The sequence below is a fragment of the Pagrus pagrus genome (assembly GCF_965226575.1).
Source record: "Pagrus pagrus genome assembly, chromosome: 1".
Classification (NCBI taxonomy): Eukaryota; Metazoa; Chordata; class Actinopteri; order Spariformes; family Sparidae; genus Pagrus; species Pagrus pagrus.
The window spans coordinates 981,228-1,002,874 of record NC_140185.1 but is presented as its reverse complement, the minus strand read 5'-3'; the positions used below and the strand labels follow the sequence as shown (position 1 = coordinate 1,002,874).

The following is a 21,647-nucleotide window of genomic DNA, read 5'->3' as shown; positions in this document are numbered from 1 at the left end:
TGCCAGTGTTCACTGAGACATTGCAATTCCAGTTCATCGTGCATACTAGGGGTGTGCAGAGCAGCCAATATTTGTATCTGTATTTGTATTTGTTGAGGGTGGAAAAGTATTTGTATTTGTATTTGTATTCGAGTAAAATTCAAAATAGGCGTAAAAATATATATTTTTTTGAGTTACACTTCTAATTTTAGTTATAGTGTAAGTATTCTTTAATTATCCATTATAATAATTATAGATATGCAATATTGGTTGATGTTTTTCCATAAATCCAGCAATGAACATGTAACAAGGAATGTCATTGAAAAGAAAATAACATAACAGCCATTACCTCATCCATGGTTAAACCAACAACTAATAAAATATCATTGTGAACATTATGAACCCCACCACCACCCGTCCTTGTTGGAGGACGTTGAACAGACAGAATAAAAACAAATAATACTTAAAAGAACTGTTCTTTCTAATGCACAGAGCTCCAAGAACTAAACTTGATCTGTGAATAATATGACATAGTAGCCTATAGCTAACGGTCATCATGCTTCTTCATTGCCTAAAACCCAACCAAAGCACCGAGCAAAGAATTTTTTTCTCCCCCGGTCTGCTGTCAGCAGGGTCGCCGGCTGCAGCAGCCTCGTGCCCGTGAAGTGGGCTCAAGCCGCGTTCAGCCGCGCTCGAGCGGAGCGGGGGAGAGAAACAATGTGTATTTCTTTTACTCTGTGGAAGATCTCCCAACGGAGTGAGGGACAAAGCAAGTGGGACAGATCTGCCCAGTCCCTGAGCAAGGCGCGTTTCACAGACAAGCCACAACGCAGAGTGTAAACAACGTCACCTGGTTCAGCAGCACCATGGACAGCTGCGGGGGCGGGGGGGCCGGAACAGCGGTGTTTCGACCCCCCGGCCCCGACTCCTGAACGTCACTCACTCACTCAGCCGGGCATGTACTGCGGTCTCATGAGGAAACGTAGCTTTTTGATATGATGTTTTTCTTGTTCCCGAATACAAATATTTTTTAAAGTATTTGTTCGAAATAAGTAATTGTAAAAAACACGTTATTTGTGCCTTTCCATATACCGTATTCGGGTTCGGCTCCACCCCTAGTGCATACTAATGCGATTTGTCCCACAATGTCAAGGACCATCCATCCTGAACTACCTAGAAACTGTATGTTGATACTGTGTCATCACACAATTCTATTCTGTTAATTCTATTTGCTTGGTACCGGAGGTTTAACAATAAGCACCATCATTGTGAATGGATCAAACGTTAGTGAATTTACAGTTCTTGGAGTAGATGGAGCAAATACGTATACAAAAAATGTTCTCAAGAGGTTTTAATCCATAAAATGCATTACTTTCATATTACATCAGATTTTTCCTGATTTTTCCTGTGTCTCTTAATCCTGAAACAATGACTTTCCCAGGTTATAAGTATTATAAAATAAAGTTGATAAAATGCTTAGACTTTTTCATACCTAAACATTTTGAATGATATGCATGCCTTTGGTCCAGTTACAACCAGTATCCTACTCTGAGATGCTCGATGAATTCGGGCCCTGATCACTGGCATGACTTGGGTTAAATAACATTTCCGTCACTCTGTCAGAATCTCTTCCAGTGGAGGCCAAGGTGCCCTGGTTAAAACAAGCCCACAAACTGGAGGAACACCAAACTGCTACAGAGGAACCCACGTGAGTACACAAACTCACATTCACAAGGTACAAGCTTCAGTTATTTATCAATCTACAACCCGATTCCCAAAAAGTTGGGATGCTGTGTAACAATGAAACAGAATATCATAATTTGCTAATCCATTTTAAAATATACTCATTTCCTGTTTCAGACCGACGCAGTTGTCATTTTCACGCCCAGCACCCACGTTGTGTAAATAGTAAATGTACCTGCGCCCACCTGTGCACCCTTGGCCATGTTGGTCTTTAAGTGAGGTGTGGTCAGGCGCACTGATGGTAGATTGCTATCTTGAGGCAGCAGAAAGCGACAGCACAATAGACCAACAAAAAGCTGGTCTGAAGTCAAAGGCGCAGTCTGTTTCCTGCTATTTAAAGGACACATTATTCAAACAGTATGATGCTCCTACACAGGCGGGTTCACGACACGCTCACACTCTGCTTCTTTCATGAGAAAAGCTGCTTTCAGTTATTTTAAACATTTCCATGAACGCAGTAAGGTCACTGCAACAAGTATCATGACACATTGGATCAGCAAAACTAAAAGCTGAAGAGGAAACTCTCCAGAGGAAACAGAATTAAACCTTTAGCTTCTTAAATAAATATGTTAAGACAGGATCTCAGGATTTATCAGGACAGCTGCTTCACTCCAAACTGTATGAATCTGTATGTTAATGTTCTGTGTTCTTCTACACATCAAAAGCTCACACACAGTCCAGTGTGTGAGCTTTTGATGTGTAGAAGAACACAGAACATTAGTTAACATGAAATACTAACCAAACCTGTTGGCGAGTCAGGAGTTTTTTAAATAATCAAGTTTAATAGCTGTTGTAGAGATACACATATGGTTTCTGCTGCTGGAGGATCACTGCAGGTAATGTCATTATTATTTTCCTCATTAAAGACATATTACTCCCCCCTCATCCCACCGTTATTGATCAGGATGATCATTGTTATGACCCGTCCCTCCTGATCCACGGACTGAGAATCGCACATACACAGAGGGACAGCAGCGCTCCTCCTCCTCAGTTTAATATCAGTGTATTTTTTTCATATGCAGTCATACAGAGATGTTGATGGGACAAATTATTGTGAAATGGCAGAGGCAGAGGGTCCAGCAGCTGAGGACTACCCCCTTGTCCCTCAGCGAAAATGACTGAAACTGTTCAATAGTAATGTGCCAAGTCCTGGCGCACCTGGATTTTAAAAGGGAAGAGGAGACGACACCCTGATTGGTTTAATTTACGTTCCGCCCAAAACACACGCATGACTAATGCAGGGTCTCAACACAACCCCTTTGTGCTGTACACCCAGATTATCCACCATTTAACTAGCAAAATTGATTTTGTCACGCCCTATGCACTTTAGGCGAAATGCCATGTACTGCTTAAATAGGGCCTGATATGTTTTACATCGTCAGCTTCATTGATTTTTTTTACCTTCTTTTGACTAAAATCAACAATCAGCTCCTTAGTCTTGCTGACGTTGAGCAATAGATTGTTCTCTGTGCACCACTCTACAAGATCATCGATTTTCTCCCAATATGAATTGTTTATCATCATAATTCTATATATTATCCAGCTGATGATGGTGATGTGACGTCGTGTTGTTATCTGGAGCGACATCTAGTGGTAACTCCATCGAAATGTTTGTTTGTACCATCAGTGTTTCAGTAGTTGATGAAAGAATTATGATGAAGTTATCTCACATGATATTGTTTGGCTAGAAAATATGTTTGCCTGTAAGTATGATTTGATACATATGGAGCCCCGTAAGGGACATGGGGGGGAAAAAATTGATGGGTGAAAAAAAAAAAAAGATGTCCTTTTTGCGAGATCTCGCAAAGATTTTTGCGAGATCTTGCAACTTTTTATTTCCGTTCCTTGGGCAACAGTAACCATAGATATATTTGTTACATTCTACTCCGGTACTGGAGTTTCAGAATAAAAGCATACATGGAACATCATGGAATATTACAAAGAGAGGTCCCAAAAGAGGACACTATGCATACGCAAAGATACAAGGTGGGCATAAAATTCATTCAATAAATTGACGTAACAACACAGAGCCTGGGATCGTGACTAATACAAGGTCAGAGTATGCTTTGCGACGAAAGAGTCCCCTTGCCTTAACTAGTCTCTTCAGATGTCTCTCACTTATGAGAAAACCGTGTCTACTGCCAAGCACTGATTTAATGTCTTTATATTTGAGCCCAATCTCAAAACAAAACTCTATAAACCTCTTCCATGGGTGTGCGTGCTCCATTTCTGTATTTGTCAATCAATCTCTCCCCCCCCCCAATGTCCCTTACGGGGCTCCGTAGATACAGTTGTATTGTCATTTAATACTAAAGTTACTGGTGATGAAAACCTTTGTTAATGAACCCAGGTTCGTTGAAATGTGTATTTCGATCGTATATGCTAACCGCTAGCATCGTAATGTAATTTACCATATGAGTTAGCATTAAGCTAGCACATTTGTCGCTATATGTTTTAACTGGCAATGTAACAGTATTGCTCTTGAAAGATGTCCGTAACTGAATGTAATACTGAGATGTATTCCTTTGTCTAGTTTTACAGTACTTCCTGAGTAAAGTTTTGGAAAGGAATTCAAGCTTCATTCATCTCTTGGGAAACTGTTGTCTCTCTGTCGAGCTAATGTAGCAGGCTAGCCCACGTCACACACACAGAAGCGGTGGCAGAATAGTAAAAAGGCATGTCTTCCAACAGCCAATGATCATCTCACCTGTAAATGAAAAACAACATAAAGCAATCACCATGACACAAAGGGGAAAAGAAGAGGATTTTGATGAACTAGAGACAAGATCACAAATATCCAACTACTCAAGAACTAGCAAACAGTCTGTAGCTAGCTCCCTTGCAATGAAAGCACGGGCTAAAGCAGAAGCCGCACGTGTGGAGCTGGCATTTGCTAGACAAGAGGCAGAGCTAATAAAACAACAAGCCATCCTAAACACCAGTTTGCACAAACTGAAATTAGCAAGGGCTGCAGCAGCCGCAAACGCAGAAGCTGAAATACTAGAAGCAGCTGCTGAAGAAGAATATGAACTGTCAAACCCACTTCAGTCAATTAAACCGAACAGTGCCTCTGACTCCAGTCGAAATTCATAGTGAAAGTGATGCAATGCAGACTCCTGTTACACATCCAGGTCACCAGTCCTATCAGAGTGTAACATAGCTAACATAGCAAATTCAGTCACAGTCTCCCCATCAGATGCAAAGCCACAGAGGACCCCACCATCACCAGTGTGCCAGCCTACCATGGACAGCGGAAAGCAATGCATCGTCCAGTGAAATCAGTGTTTATGAGTTTGTTAAGCTGACTCAACACCACTCACACAGAGGAGAAGCCGCCTGGACCCCAAATCAGGAAATCAGCACTATAAATTCACAGAGAAAACCATACAGCTACAGAGAGCTCCCCCACAACCTGAAACCAACCAGCGATGATTTCCAGCCTCCCCAGCCTTACCAGGCACAGTCATCCCCTATGTACAACACAAGCCAATCCAGTGCAGTGGCTACAGCAGACTTAGGGAAGTACCTGATGCGACGTGAGCTGGTGAGTTCGGGCCTGCTGAAGTTTGATAACAAGCCGGAGAACTACTGGGCCTGGAAGGCATCTTTTCTCAGCTCTACTGATGACTTAACACTCTCTACCAGAGAGGAGCTTGATCTGCTATGTAAATGGCTTGGGCCTTCGTCATCTGAACAAGCTAAAATGATCAGAGCAGTACACATTCACAATACACCCGCAGTCCCAAAATCTCAGCCAAAGAAAACCACAAGCTAAGAGAACTGGGAGACATTCTCATGGAACTTGAAGCAGCCAGAGCAGATGAATATTCACCTGGTCTCTCATACCTCAGCACCTCCCGAGGAGTAAGCCCAATAGTCTAGAAACTCCCACCCAGCCTACAAGAAAAGTAGATTACCGTAGGATCACGTTACAAAGAACAACCCAGAGTGCCATATCCTCCTTTTGCAGTCAGCTTTGTCTGTGAACAAGCAAAAACATGCAACAATCCCAGCTTTGCCAGCATAACAGGAGCATGGTGGGCCACGAAGACAGACAAGCCATCAGACGAGAACATCAGTTGCTGTGAGAAAAACTGAAATCTCAACAAGTGGCGGTGACAGCACTACAGCAGTCAGGAAACATGATGATCCTGACAAGCAGTGCCCACTACATAACAAGCCTCACCCATTGAGAAAATGCTGCAGCTTCAGAAGCAAAATGCTGGATGAAAGAAAAGCGTATCTGAGAGAAAAACACATCTGTTTCAAGTGCTGTGCTTCATCTACTCATGTTGCCAAGGACTGTGACAGGCCTGTGCTGTGCCAGGAGTGTAACAGCGACAAACACCCATCAGCGCTACATCCAGGGCCCGCCCCCTGGAAAGTTGATGCCCATGTGAGTACTGTGGATCATGGCGCAGCAGCTGCTGTAGACCATTCCGTCTGTGACATCCAAATGCACAGAAATCTGTGGGAGTGAGAACACATCAAAATCATGCTCCAAAATCTGTCTTGCCTTAGGGTATCCTGCAGGGCAAAGAGACTGAAACAGGTCCCTGGGCAGAACAGAATTCTTTGAATATTTCGGAATTAAAGACGCAGGATTGAGATACACTCTGAAGACATGCTCAGGAGTGGTGGAGACCGATGGACGACGTGCCAGCAACTTCATGGTGGAATCATTAGACGGCAACGGCCACATTCACTTGCCTACTCTGATTGACAGACGACAGGTCTGAAATACCATCACCAGATGTAGCCAACATCATCCTCACCTCAAGCACTTGGCAGACAAAATCCAAGCCTTGGACCCAGACGTGTCCATCCGTCTTCTCCTTGGGCGAGACTTAATCCAGGTGCACAAAGTACGGGAACAATGTAATGGGTCGCACAACGCGCCGTTTGCCCAGCGACTCGACCTTGGATGGGCCTGACATGAACAATACCCTACTAGGGGTCCTCATGCGCTTCCGCATAGAGCCTGTAGCAATAACTGAGGATGTGCAGCAAATGTTCTATTGCTTCATTGTCCAGGAAGAGCATCGTGATTTTCTGAGATTTTTGTGGTTTGAAGATAACAACCCAAACAAACAGATCACTGAGTACCGCATGAAAGTGCATGTTTTTGGCAACTCTCCTTCCCCCGCAGTAGCCATCTATGGACTGAGAAGAGCGGCCCTGCACGGAGAAAAGGAACATGGCAGTGAAACTAAACAGCTTGTCATGAGAAACTTCTATGTTGATGATGGGCTTACCTCATTCCCCACCAACGAATAGGCCATCGCCATCCTGAAAAGCACAAGGGAAATGCTAGCAGAGTCAAGCATCAACCTGCACAAAATAGCCCCTAACAGTTGTGCTGTGATGGATTCCTTTCCCCCTGAAGAGAGGGCCAAAAACCTGGTGGATCTAGAGCTAACTGCTGATCCCTTTCCACTGCAGCGCAGTTTGGGACTCACCTGGAACTTGCAGTCTGACACGTTCACCCTCCGTGTATCCAGAGAGACGAAACCATTTACTAGAAGGGGAATCTTGTCAACAGTCAATGGCCTTTACGACCCCCTGAGCTATGTGGCACCAGTAACAATTCAAGGAAAGGCCTTAGTCAGGGAGCTGTGTGCCGAACAAGCTGAATGGGATGCTCCCCTGCCAGCGCTGAAGGAGGAACAGTGGAGAATGTGGACGGACTCACTCTGTGAGCTTGAGCATCTTCAGATTGAAAGACCCTATGTGCCCGTTTCTCTGTGCTCCACAAAATGCAGGGAACTCTGCATCTTCTCTGACGCCTCCAACATGGCTATATCAGCAGTGGCCTATCTCAAAGCAACAGACAAAGAGGGACACACTCACATCGGATTCGTCATGGGCAAGTCGAAGCTGGCTCCTCATCCCCCACACACCATTCCACGGCTCGAACTTTGTGCTGCTGTCTTGGCTGTTGAAATGGCAGACCTAATTACAGAAGAACTTGACACAGACATCCACAAAGTCACATTCTACACAGACAGCCAGATCGTATTGGGCTACATCCACAACACAAGCAGAAGATTTTATGTATATGTAGCCAACAGAGTGGCTCGCATCAGGAAGTCCACAAGCCCTGAACAATGGCACTTTGTTAGCACAGAACACAACCCTGCAGACCATGGGACTTACTCGGTGCCAGCAGCCATACTTTGCGTACTTTGAAATTGAATCCTGGTGGCGTCACTGCTTGTAACAGTAATTAAACATCAACATTAACTTGTAACAATGACAAGCAGAAAATGTGTGTTTTTCGTGCAGTGTCTGTATGCATTGAACGATTTCTGACCACTTTTGGTGTGGCTCAGATTTAGGGCCTCTGTGTCTTATTCCACCATCCACTTTTCAAGACTGCATGGAAAGACGAGTAGTTTTTCCTGTCTAGCTGTTTCACCAACTGTAATTGGTTTAGGCAACTTCTACATGGCATCCTCTCTTGGAAAGGTTCCTTCATCCATTGATTTGAATGTGAAAGTTGGCTTGTTGCGCACTAGGCACACTCTGCCTCTCTTCAAGAATTTTGCCTCGAGCTCATCCTCTGTTAGTTCTCAAGTAACCCAATGTAGTGGTATACTTTAGCCTTACCAGCAAATTTGACCACAACAAAATCACCTACAGCAAGGCTCTTGCCAGTGATGTAGCCTCTGGGGTTTGGCATGATAGATGGTGTCGCTTTTTGAAGAGCTCAACCCAATCAGGACCTAGGTGAAAACCCATCAAAGAAATGATTTTGCAAGACATAACCTAGGGTTGTAATTGTTTAACTTAGCAACAGCTAGTGTATGTGTGTGGGTGTGTGTATGTTTGTGTGTGTGGGTGTGTATGTCTGTCCGTATGTCTGTGTATGTGCGTGAGTGTGTATGTAAATGTGTATCTGTGTGTATGTTTGTGGGGGTGGGAGGTTTGGGGTCTTCATGGTGTTTTGTATTGTTTTGTTTTTAACCTCTGTGAGGCACTTTGTGTTACAGTAATGTATGAAAAGTGCCATATAAATAAAGTTGATTTGATTTGATTTGATTAACATAAAAAGAAATTAAACTGAGAACTAACCTGCTGTCTTTTGCCCTGTCCAGTTTTCTGGAATAAAAATGCCATTCTTGCTTGCTAACTCAAATGCAAATTCTCTGCATTTCAAGGCAGTTAGTCCATGAAACTGGTCTGCAAGTTTCTTGATGTGGCTGGCAAGTTCCAGTTCTAACCCTGACCCCATTTTATCATAAAAAATCTGATGAGCCTTTGCTTGTGTGGCATAACCTATTCTGGGAACTTCTCTTTTAGCTGTTTTATAAATAAATCTCTTCTGTGTCATTCTGTCGATGTTGTAGCCCTTTGCCACAGACCGAATGGACCTCCCCGCTGACACTTGCCTTGCTGCTCTCTTTAGATCATCCAAGGAAGCTGAGGCCCTATTTGTCTTTCTTCGATAGTCCTTGCCGTCTTTATATAATATAACATATCTGTTTTGATTAAGATACCAGACTCATAACTTTAAAGACATAGTGAATGACAAATACACAATTTTTTTTTTTTTGCTCTAGTTTGCTTACCACTCTCTCCATGTGCTTGAATCCAACATTGCTTCACTAATGTGAACTACACTTCCTTAATTGGTGGTCACATGATGACTTTTTTTTTACGGTTACCTAGATATAGGGGGTGGCTCATCTTACCCAGTGGCTCGTTTTACCACGTTCTCCTCTACGCACGGTTTATAAATGTGACCCCAGAACTGGACTGAGAAGTGCTGGACTGAGAGGTTTCCTGGGCTACTTGGTTGAGTGTGGATCGGGGGTAGGGCATAGGCAGTATAGGCAAATGCTAAGGGTGCCGTCATCCATGGGGGGCGCCGCTGGTAAATTTTTTACCAGCGCTATTACTAATATTATTTCGAAATATTATATAAGCCCACAGCAACATAATCTTATTGCAAAGCCTATTAAATCATGGAGAGGCCTTTTTCTGGGTTCCTGGCTGGCTCATTGCACTGTACCTGCCCTCTGTGAGGGGGGGACCGGGGTCGAGAGGCGAGCTGCCTGAATCTGACCGGACCATGACCCAAAGACCAAGAGAGAGGTTTATTGATACTGTAGCGGAACCACAATGTCCAAAAGGCTGAAACTATCCGGCGCCCAGGGAGAAAAAGAAGGAAAGAAGAGAAAGAAACACGTGAAAAAGAAAGAGGTACAGTAACGTCAATGTGATGAAGTGAATGAAACTAATAGCTTAATGCATCATAGTTGCCGTTGTTGGAGCAGAGTGTTAACTTGCTAGCTTACTTCGGACGATAGTAGCGTTGTTTAATAATCAGTAAATAGCTGAGTCGACGTAAGTTAATGTTACTCCACCTTAAATTCATCAGGGACATTTGGAAAGTTAACGTAAGGCCTGTTCAGGTGTTATTTTAACCTGTTATATATATATAAATTTCACTGCTCTTTACTGCTTTTTGCACTCTGGTAGACTGAATTGCATTGCAATGACGATATAGTTGAATGAATCTCATGGTATTTTCATTATATTAGTCTTATGTATAGCACACACCAAGCATCTGTTTTTTATTAAAATGTAACATCCAGTGGTCACAAATACTTCTCTTCTCTCTTCAGATGTACTTTCAAAATATTTCACCACCACCCCCAGTGACACATCATCAGGTGCTCCTGTCCTCTACCTCAGCACAGCAGAGTGACACAGCATCAGGACTAAAGGCTGCACCAATAGACCCTGTTGACTGGCCATCTCTTTTAACTGACCAAGTAAGAAAGGAGTTAGTTCACAGAGGACCATTTCAAATAAAGAACAGTTACACATTTCCCAAAAACAAAAATGGGAGAAAGTGTCCACATGACTTTTTTTTACCAGAGTCTTAGTCAGTGGGGAAGAAATCAAAAGAAGCTGGCTGATGTACTCAAAAAAAAAAAGATAGCTTGCACTGCTTCTGCTGCAAAAGGTTTCCTCCCAAAGAATACAGACTGTTTTTATTTTGTATGTAAATAGAATATTCTTTAATATGTTTGTGCAATACCTTATTTATATTATATTTTTAATTTATCACTTGTTTCTTTCTTCAGTTTTTATTTGATTTGATATTTTTGACTTAAAAGAAATACAATTTTGATTACATACATGTAGTTTCTGTGTGAGTGTATGAAAAAGAAACAATAAAACATCTATTTCATCACCATACAAACTCAAATACTCCAATATCATCACACTTACTCACAATTCACAATGCCACACATACTGATAAATGTGTGTCCGTGTCATTGTTCCCAAAGATCTCAGTTCAGAGTGTCTGAATATCTTCATCCTAGAAGGAGTTTTCTAAAAGGTCCATCTTCAACACCGCTCACGTGTGTACAAAAGACCAAAACACAATGAGACATATCTGTGTACATGTGGACAGGGCCTTACAGGAGGGACACACAGGATGCCTGTGTACTGCGTGGAAGCTGTGTTGCTGAGCTGCTGCTGGTCACTTGTCATTTTTAAACTATAAATTTAAACTTTAAAATATACCCTATCAATTTTCCTAACCATACACACACCCCTTAACAGTGCATTGTCACAACAACACCTCTGCCTCTATACCATACACTTACCCCACCCTTATCCCATTTCCTGACCCCAGCCCTCTTTTCCTATCCCATGGAACCAGTAGCTCACAAACAATATAAGCAGACCTGAAAAGTTAGGCAGGGTTCAACCTGATCATATTCTTGGGGGTTGACTGCTTGAGAAAGATGTATATTGGGTATGGTAAGGGCTGCAATGTTGTTTTGTTAACACACCCCTAAGGCCTAACCGGTATCTTGTAAATATTTTACAATTAATTTTTAAAAGAAGATGTTACCTACAATGCAGTACTGAGTTCCCTCCCCAGACAGCTTAACAACCATTCACATCTGGGCTCACCTAGCCCTAGCAACCCACATGAAGGCCGGTCGGGTCAATGATCCACAAGTGGCCCTAACGACTCTGAAACTCAGAGCTCACATGTGTCCTTAACGACTCTGTAAGGACACTCCCACACATAGTTTAAAAGCCTGCCTCCCCCCAGTTAGTTAGAACTGAGGAAGCCTCTTGGATGAGAGGTGAAACGTCTTCAAGAAACTGAAACACGTCCAGTTGCCTACGATACAGCACTTTAAATTACCATGACACTTTGAAGTAGTCCTTTGAAATGTCCTCACAATGCAAAAAATGTCCTTGTTACAATAGTTTAAACTCTGAAGTTTCCCCTCACAAAGACAGCAAAACATGAACCCCCAGAAGTCTTGCTGGTCTGACATATAGCTTTGTTGGAAATCGGCGAGTGACTGGATGCTGCAGCTCATCGGACTGATCTGCAACAGCATCACTGCAGTTTTATAGCTGAGAGAACAGACACAAAGCACAACCCACTCAAGTATGATATCACTGTAGATATAGATCTGCAGATCTACATTTACAGAATAGTTCCACAAACTGATCCTATTCCGATCACATCCAGAAGAGAATAGAACTCCCACAAAAGTCACCATAGAGCTGTAAAATCTGACCGATGCTTCAGATGATTTCGCTCATTTCTCTAAACACAAATTTTCGTTTCCTCACATCTTTTCTAACAGAGACTAAGATGCAAGAAAGACACAAGTGAGGGAAATCCAACAAAGGCATCAAGATTATGTAGCAACATTTCAAGTGATGGCTTTCTTCGATTTTCACTGTATCTGTACGCGGCTGAAAGTGTCCTTGAAAAGATTGATAAAGGTGGTTTGCAGTTTTGCGAGTGAAAATGTTTTTCATAGATTGATCTGATTTGAAAAGAATCTCTTCACCAGCTTAAAACTGTCTCTTTCACAGTGTTCCTTGGTTTTTTCGAATGATTTTTATCTTTTTGGTTAATAAGAAATGAAGGTTGAGGTATTAAATGGTAACACTTAATTTTACAGGTTTGTACATTTCATGGCAAGTAGGTGTTAATTACAAAGTTACATATTTGAAATTTCTTTGAAATTATCCTTCAGTTGCCACAATTATTACCTCAAAATGTATTAAAAATGACCTTGACATGATTTCATAATACTATTCTGCTTTTTTTTGAGAAGCAGTTTATAAATGTTTTTTGGAAAGAGGTGAAAGCTCTAAACAAGGACAATACATCATTACCTTGTACCATAGAGGGGGTTTCTGGTGGTGACAATATGGCTGAACTGTGGAGGCAGTGATACTGTGCAAATCACAGCCAAAGAAGTACTACAAGCTATTGCACAGTTAGCTGATAACAAGGCATGTGGCTCAGATAAAATATCAGCAGAACATCTTAAATATGCTAGCCCAAGAGCAGCAACTCTTCTAGCCATCTGTTTTACTAGTTTTCTGACTCATGGAGTGTTACCAGACTCTATGTTATCTGGAACTCTGGTGCCTGTCATTAAGGACAAAGCAGGCAAGGTGGGCTGCATGGACAACTATCGACCAATTGCTTTAGCCAGTGTGCTGTCCAAAGTGCTAGAGAGCATCTTATTAAATAGAGTGTCTGCTTATGTACGTACCTCTGATAACCAGTTTGGCTTTAAGGCTAAACATGGTACTGATTTGTGTATTTATGCTTTAAAGGAAATTGTTGATAGATATAGAAGACAGAATTCTTCAGTTTTAATTGATTTTATAGATGCATCTAAGGCATTTGATCGTATAAACCATAATAAATTGTTTTTAAAATTAAGTCAGAGGGGTGTGCCTGACAGTGTCCTAAGGATTCTGGTTTATCTGTATGGTAATCAGTGCATGCAAATAAAATGGGGGAATGTAGTCTCTGCTCCACTTGGGGTGGGTAATGGAGTCCGTCAGGGTGGGTTTACTGTCACCTTGCCTATTTAATGTTTATATGGATGATCTATCAGACCAGCTGAGAAGATGTAAAACAGGATGTGTGGTAGGAAATACTATTGTTAATCATCTTATGTATGCTGATGATTTGGCAATCATTTCTCCTTCTAGTGCTGGGTTTCAGGAGCTGCTCAACATATGTTCAGAATATGGGGTAGAATTTAATGTTAGTTATAATGCCAAAAAGAGCTCTGTTATGGTTTTTCGACCTAAAGGTGTTAAGGACCTGATGTTCCCATTATTTAATTTGTCAGGGACAGTGTTACCTTTTTGTCATAATGTTAAGTATTTGGGACACATCATCACTGATGATTTGTCTGATGATGAGGACATGTATAGGCAACGGCGTATTTTATATACACAAGCCAATGTGCTAAAACGCAAATTCTTCTGGTGTTCAGATGATGTTAAAATTAATCTCTTCACGGCTTACTGTACCCCTCTCTATACTGCCCCCTTGTGGGTTAAGTTCAAAAAGGCAAGTATTAGCAAACTTCAGGTTGCCTATAATTATTGCCTACAAATTTTGATGGGAAAACCTAGGTGGTGCAGTGCGAGTGAGTTATTTTGTCAAGTGCGAGTATATACATTTCATGCTCTGTTGCGGAAATTGATGTATGAATTCATCTGTCGATTGAATGGCACACAAAATTCTGTCTTGCTGTTGTCCAATCATGGTCTCAGTGCTGTGAGGTACCAGTCAGCCATGTGGAAACACTGGTATGACTGTCTCCTTTAAAATGTTTATGTATGTGTTTGTTTGTGTTTTTTGAATGGACCTGGAGTCTAATAATAAAAGTCTATCTATAATGAACTGATCATTTCTTAAATACATTTACAAACGTTTAAGTGGTTTCTGCTTAACTTCTTCCACTAAACTGAAGAGAGTTGTTGCAGCTTCATTTCCAACTAGTTTCTGCCCGACTTCTGCTGGTTATTTTTCAAACCATATACATTTTCGCCTCTTAATCAGTCAACAATCAGGTGCTCACTCTTTCTCTTTTATTATGCACAGGTATTAAATTATTGTGAATATGAACCTTTCTCCTTGTTATCAAATTTAAATGTATTTTTGACTCAAAATATAAAAAAGAGGAAAAAAAAGACATTATTATATTATTCCCTAAATAGGGAATTAAACTTAAAAAGTAGGAAATTAGTCACTTGATTCTTGATCGTGATGATTGTATGCAGAGGTGGACAGAGTACACAACTTCACTACTTGAGTAAAAGTACAGATACTCCTTGTCAAATATTACTCCAATACAAGTAAAAGTAGCTTAGTCAAAATATTACTTAAGTAAAAGTACTAAAGTATTTGTTTAAAAAATTACTTAAGTAAAAGTATTTTAAAAATATCTCAGGAAATACAGGAAAGGAAAGTAGCTTAATGTCATTATACAATACACTGATGCGATTCTGCTACAGACGTGTTTATAGCTCAAAAATAAGCAAATAAAGGCAAGAAGCCTCAGAACACAGACTCAGCTGCATTCATCAACACATGAAATATATTGCAGACAGCTGTGGTCAGTTCAGTATATTTTTGCATCTGACATCCATGTTTTCTCTACATAAAAAAAGATGTAGATGTAGGCACTACAAGAACTTATATTGACATTTACAGATAAACAACTTATTGGCTAGTTTACTTTACTTATATCATACATCATAGCCAAAAATGAGCCGGATAACCCACATCAAAGACAGCCGCACCTCACTAACGCGTGCACACCCACTCTCTCTCTCTCACACACACACACACACAGACACACGCGCGTGCGAACACACACACACACACACACACACACACACACTCTCTCTCTCTCTCTCTTTCACAAACATTAAGCTAGCTAACGTTAGTAGCTACTTCACATACCGCGACGTGCTTTTTCCGGTTGGAAGACGAGTCTTTGTAGTCCGTGATATAATTGGTCCGCGGTAAGCACAACAAACATTTAAACTGAAACGAATCAGTTTTTGTGACAAAAATCTCAAACATGGGTTTGAGATAAGGCCACGGGTGCTCATGACGTAGTACAGGTACGGCAATACGACTAAGACAAACCATACGCGACTCAGTAGAAACAGTTTATTTTCTCTGAATTTTGCAAAAAAAAATCATCAGCTGACGTAAGATCAAAAGTAGCGAGTAACGAGAGCATCAATAGAAATGTAGCGGAGTAAAAAGTACAATATTTGTCCTTCAAATGTAGTGGAGTGAAAGTAAAAGTATCCCCCCAAAATAATACTCAAGTAAAGTACAGATACTCAAAAACTGTACTTAAGTACAGTACTTAAGTAAATTTACTTCGTTACTGTCCACCACTGATTGTATGTCAGTAATTTAATGGCAGCGAACTATTTTTAAAAAATACATTTAGGAAAACTGTTTCCAAGTTGGACTGATCTGCTGCAGTGATAGAAATTGGGAAAATGTCAGTGGTTAAAAAATGTTATTGAATTCACTTGCAGAAGTTGGGCAGCAACCAGTTGGAAATTAAGCTGCAACGAATCAATTCAATTTAGTGGCCTGCTGAGGGGAAGTTGGACAGAAACTACTCGGTGGGAGTGTGCCTGAAGTAAGCCCATTAGCCTCCCTTTCAGAAACTACAGTAGTTGGAAATTCAATTTATGGATCTTTTTCACAGCAGCTGCTATTGTGCATGTTGGCTCACTAGAAAGTCTCCACTTCACTAAATGGAACATAACCATTTGATTAATTGCATTAATTAAACCTATGTTTAACCTACCTACCTTGTGCTTCTGCAGCCTTTACGTTAGTCTGATGGTCATACAGAAACATTGCAAGTTCTGAACTGGTAAGACTGTGACCTGGGACACACCTGAGACTGATATGTAACACCTATGCACGTGCATGTCTCAAAGAGGTTATATGTTGGCACTTTAAAAAGTATTATGCAGCATTTAATCATGATTAATGAAGATTGTTCCTGGCATGTAGCTCTACACTCTACACACACACACACACGCACGTGCGCATACACACACACACACACACACACACACACACACACACACACACAAACAAACAAACACAGATACGCACACACATGCAGCCTGCACCCAGTGTCCGGCTCTTTTTCCTCTCTGTCCACTGCTGATGATAAGAATGTGATTGTTGGCTGCTGCTCTGAACCCAGTCAGCTCTGATAGCCTCTCCGGGATCCATCAGCTCTCGGAGCTTACACACACCTCAAACACTTGGCAGACACACATATGCTTGTCAAACTCTTTGCGAACATGCTTCTCAAACACTTCCTGCACACACACCTTAGATAACCTATACACACACACACCTACGCCAGACCCCACCAAATGTACATCAAATGCAGTCTATAACTCTGAAGGAAGGAATCTCTGTCTGCCAGTCTGTCCTTCGATTGTCTCGAGAACCGTTGAGCTGATCCAACTTACAATTGTGGTTGTATTGCTGAGAACACAGGAGCGTCCGGTGTGAATTAGTTTGAATGAGTGGTTCTCGAGAAACATAAAAAGAGAAACATTACCCCTGCGACTACATTAGGCCTGTGGTGACTTATCAACCTTATCTATGTCATCTATAACAACAACAGCAAGTCAAAAAGAATGCTGTGCCTGGTTGGTTCCTCTCGGGAAATGCAAATTGGAAATGGCTTATCCCAGCAGGAAACCTGCTATGCACGAACTTTCACATTTCTTTATCTGAACAGGGACGATGCACAAAAAACATTATAACCTTATATAAAGTGGGGAGATGTAATGTATCAGGTTCCACATATCGTCCCTGGGCAGGTAGGATTACTGTAAGTGGTTAGAACAGGTTTAAACTGTGATCTGATGGTACATATTATGTCCATCTGATATTCTGTGATCCAATTCCAGTGCGAACCCTATAGACTAACCTTCTATTTGTATTTAGAATGTTCATTCTGGCTTCTTACAGACATTACTGTGCACTCGACACTGAAACAGGAACCTGTTCCTATTTAAATCTGCACAGATGTTGATGCTAAGCCTTTGCTCTCTTTTACCAGTGACTGCTGATTTCTTATGGTCTCATTTAACTGTTGCTCAGAGGTAACGTTGTCTATTTCTGCACTTATCAGTCTGGTTGCACTGTTGTACTGCATTTTGTTTTCCATGTATTTTTTTTTCTTTTTGCAATCTAAAAGCATGACAGACCATTCAAAAATATAATGCTTTCAGCTATTTGACTGTACAGGCTTTTGTGTCAGATGATTCCAAAGTGTTGAACAGTTGTGCATTTATAAGTTACAGACAGTTTTGCTTAGGGCCCCAGGAAGACCAGGACTGGCTCTGCTAATGCAATTTTCAGCTTGGTTAGTCGCTTGAGACGCTCCAGTTTACAATCCAAAAGTTTTTTGAGGGCGTTGTGCACCTTATTAATGTGTGATTTGTGTGAGGCTCTCTGTGATTGAAGTGTCTTAAACTCCTGATGGTGCGATCTGAGTTCCACCAAGATAGTGTTCATATAGCTGTTTTCAACTTTTTTCTTTCCTTTGCCCTATAGAGTGCCCTGCTTAATCCACCATACTGTATACAAAAGTTAGACGCGTTTTAACATAATCCTGTTCTATATTAAGTTGATATATTTACTCTTTTTCTTTGAGCTTGTTGGCAACTTTCTCCCACGTGCTACAATGCCCCGCACATGCGAATACAAGTAACCAGACCTATATGAAAGAGAATGAGGTATAAACGAGCAAAAAAAATAAAAATTGAATATTTTTTTTATTAAATCTTAAGATCAATGAATATCAATGTTAACACAAATAAGACATTTTTGAAAATAATGAATGTAAAAAATAATAAAATATAAAAGTGAGCTGTGACTCTGCTGGAAGACTGAGGGTTAGTTAACAAGTCATTTACTGAAGTATTCCAGAGTTGTAACCAGTGCTGGAATGCACTGTACTTAAGTACGAATATGAGGAACTTGTACTTTATTTGAGTATTTTTATTTTATCCAACTTTATACTTCTACTCCACTGCGTCCCAGAGGCAAATATTGTAATCTCCACTACATAAGTGTGCACAGGCACACTTATCATATAATTCAGAAGTTATGTACATACAATGACAGTTACTGTGTATAGTATGTTTATCTTTATTCTAAGAGTTTTTATTATATTTTCTATTCAAATTGTTATTTTATTTTTCAAATATTCTCTTCATTATTGTCTCTATTTTTTAAGACTTACTCTTGTGCTGCTATTATTTCCCTCTGTACTGCTGTGTTACCTGCAAATTTTTCCCAAGGGAGATCAATAAAGGAACATCTTATCTTAACGCTGCTACAGGAGTAGCAACTGTATGTCTGATGACTGAGTGTATATATTTTATAGTAAATATATATATTTATATGAAACATGTTACAAAGTGACGCACATAAGTTACGGAAGTAAAGGCTCGACTCCTAACCAGGTGTTTCAGGCAGTGCAGGAGCAGTGTTTTCTGTGGGAGAGAGTAACCTCTTTTGGTGTGGACATGAACAAAAATGCTATATATCACAATAAAGGAAAGGCAAAAACCCAAAAAGCAGACTATGCCCTTTTTATGCTTTGGCACTTTCTATATTTGTTCTCCACACCTGTGCTCAGATTCGTTCCTGGGCCCTGGTCTCCCTGCAGCGCCACCTGTGGGCCTGGCTGGCAAACTCGTGAAGTGAGGTGCCAGGTGCTGCTCTCATTCACCAAGACGGAGGTGGACCTGCCAGAGGAGGAGTGTGACCAGGACAGCCCCCAGCTTGAGAGACGCTGCAACCAGGGGCCATGTGCCAAAGTTCCAGGCATCTCTTTAGGCCTTGAGAACCATGGGGCCCCTTCCATTCAGACAGAGGAACTGTACAGCTGGAGCTACAGGGGCTTCACTGCCTGCTCAGCCACATGTGCTGCTGGTGAGGTTTCTGAAATGGATGGTGGCAGTTGAAATGCTCTGGACTCGTTTGTCTATACCCATTGTCCTCTCATGTCCAACTGTTTCTTGTCCATGTCCGATGCCCAGGAAAGCAGAAAGCAATTGTGAGGTGTGTTAACAAGAAGCAGGGTGAGGAAGTGGAGGACTCTCTATGCAAATCATCCAGCAGGCCACCAGTAATGATCCGCATCTGTGACCCTGAGCCGTGCCCCCCAAGGTAAGAGACCACAAGGTCACTGAAGTCAAGTAGAAAAGTCACAGAGCTGGGACAAGCACACTGATGTCAGGGAGGCCTCCAGCTCGACACCTGTCGTCTCTTTGTGCTTGTACAGTGTTTAGCTTGATCACATATAAACACACATGAATATTACTATTTGGCAATAGAGGATAAATTGTGCAAAGCTTTCAAGTGAGTCACAAGGACCACTGAGTATCAGCCATTTAATTTCATCATGCTGAGGTTTTGCACAATTATTTAATATTTTTCATCCGTGTGTAGCAATAATAATAAAGCAGAATAAATAACCAGAGTTTGACCTGTGGTGGTCACAGCTGCTGTTGCACATTTTGATAGTGGAGGACATCTTTTTAAAACATAGGTACATAAATAAATACAATGAGTACCATGTTGCTTTGTTTTCTAAATGAAATCTTCCCATACTTTGAAGACTCAGTCACTAACACATGGGAAGACTTCACGTGGGCTTTCTGACACAAACAATAACGTCATTTGAAAACACACATAGGCATCATTGTTGGTCACTAGGTGAATGTGTGGCTAATTCAAAATTTAAAATTATGTATTGATGTATTGATTGTTACCTTTTCAAACATATCCTGGCTGTAAAGAAGTGTTATTATTGGTACTATGATACAAAAATAAGTGTCCCATTCACACCTGATGGGAATATTAATAGATCCTTACTAGTAATTTAGTATAACATTGCGAGATGACCCATTAATAAAGGTATCATATTTATAACACTTCAGAAAAACTGTCACAATCGACAGTGATATAACCTATGTAACGCTCATATGACATTAGTTTTGCAATTTTTCATACATTTGAAAGTAATGAAATGGAAATGAGACACAGTACAGTGTTTGACATTGATTGTACCTACCCACAAAAGTCAAGCAACCTCCTCTGCTGGGTATGGAAATACCACTTGGACAAACCACATGCAGACCCGCATTACAGCTGGCAGTAATAATGAAGTCAAGTTTAATTATTATGGCATTTGCTAATGATCATTTGAGACGGCATATGAATTGCCAATATATTAAGGCGTTAATATTTGGCGTGGTGTGCCTCCCTTTATATGTTACAACTAGGGCCCTTTAAATTTCAAAACATCAACCCAATTCTACAACTGGGTAGAAATCTACGTCACAATCAGGGAGTGTATGTCAAACACTGCAGGGAGCAGGGGCTCGGATTTTTTTTTGCTTCCAGGGCATGACATTGTCAGTGACCCGTGGCTGCAATTGTGCAGCAAGACAAAGCTTTCCAAAATAGTTAAACTGGGCAGTACAGTTTTAGAGGACTGCGGCCATCCTTTGAATTACCAATTAGACTTATAATCTATTAAATTCTATTTTATTCTGTTCTATTCTAATGAGATCTGAGACGAGAATGGAGGAAAAAGGCCTCAAACCATCAAAGCAGTTGTCCAAAGTGTAGACCAAGAAACCCACAGATAAAGATCAGCCACCAGTCCCTAAATTACTATTACAGTCTTTAGAATTAGACCCAGTAATTTGAAACATACTAAGCAGATGGTTCCAATATTACCAGCAAGCTTTTCTATCATTTTCTCCTTCAGATGGAACCATCATGCCTTCATGTGCCAACATGCGCAGAGACCGATGATGTTGTGCTCAGAATGAACCTTGAATCATCTTTCTTACCATGTTAGAATAACTTGGAAAGGAAGTTCATAAATGGAGTGAAGTAAACTAAACAGCGCTGCCTTTCTTAGTTTGAATAAACACAAGGATTATAGCTGGGAGTGCAGTCAGAAGGTTAGAGAGCTGTTTCGTTGTACACTGATTTATAAACCGTATTTGGCCATTCAACACAGATA

The 21,647-nt window shown here is 41.0% G+C and overlaps 1 protein-coding gene across 2 annotated transcripts in view; it reads left to right on the top strand.

Annotated features, from left to right (window-relative positions):
- The window catches only part of adamtsl3 (ADAMTS-like 3), a 432,074-nt gene that overhangs the window by 321,567 nt on the left and 88,860 nt on the right, over window positions 1–21,647 (top strand). For both annotated transcript variants that reach the window (XM_084353771.1, XM_084353770.1), the window contains 3 exons: window positions 1,603–1,687; window positions 19,245–19,540; window positions 19,648–19,777. In XM_084353771.1, the coding sequence (XP_084209897.1) occupies window positions 1,603–1,687; window positions 19,245–19,540; window positions 19,648–19,777 (511 nt within the window). The remainder of the gene's footprint in view (window positions 1–1,602; window positions 1,688–19,244; window positions 19,541–19,647; window positions 19,778–21,647) is intronic.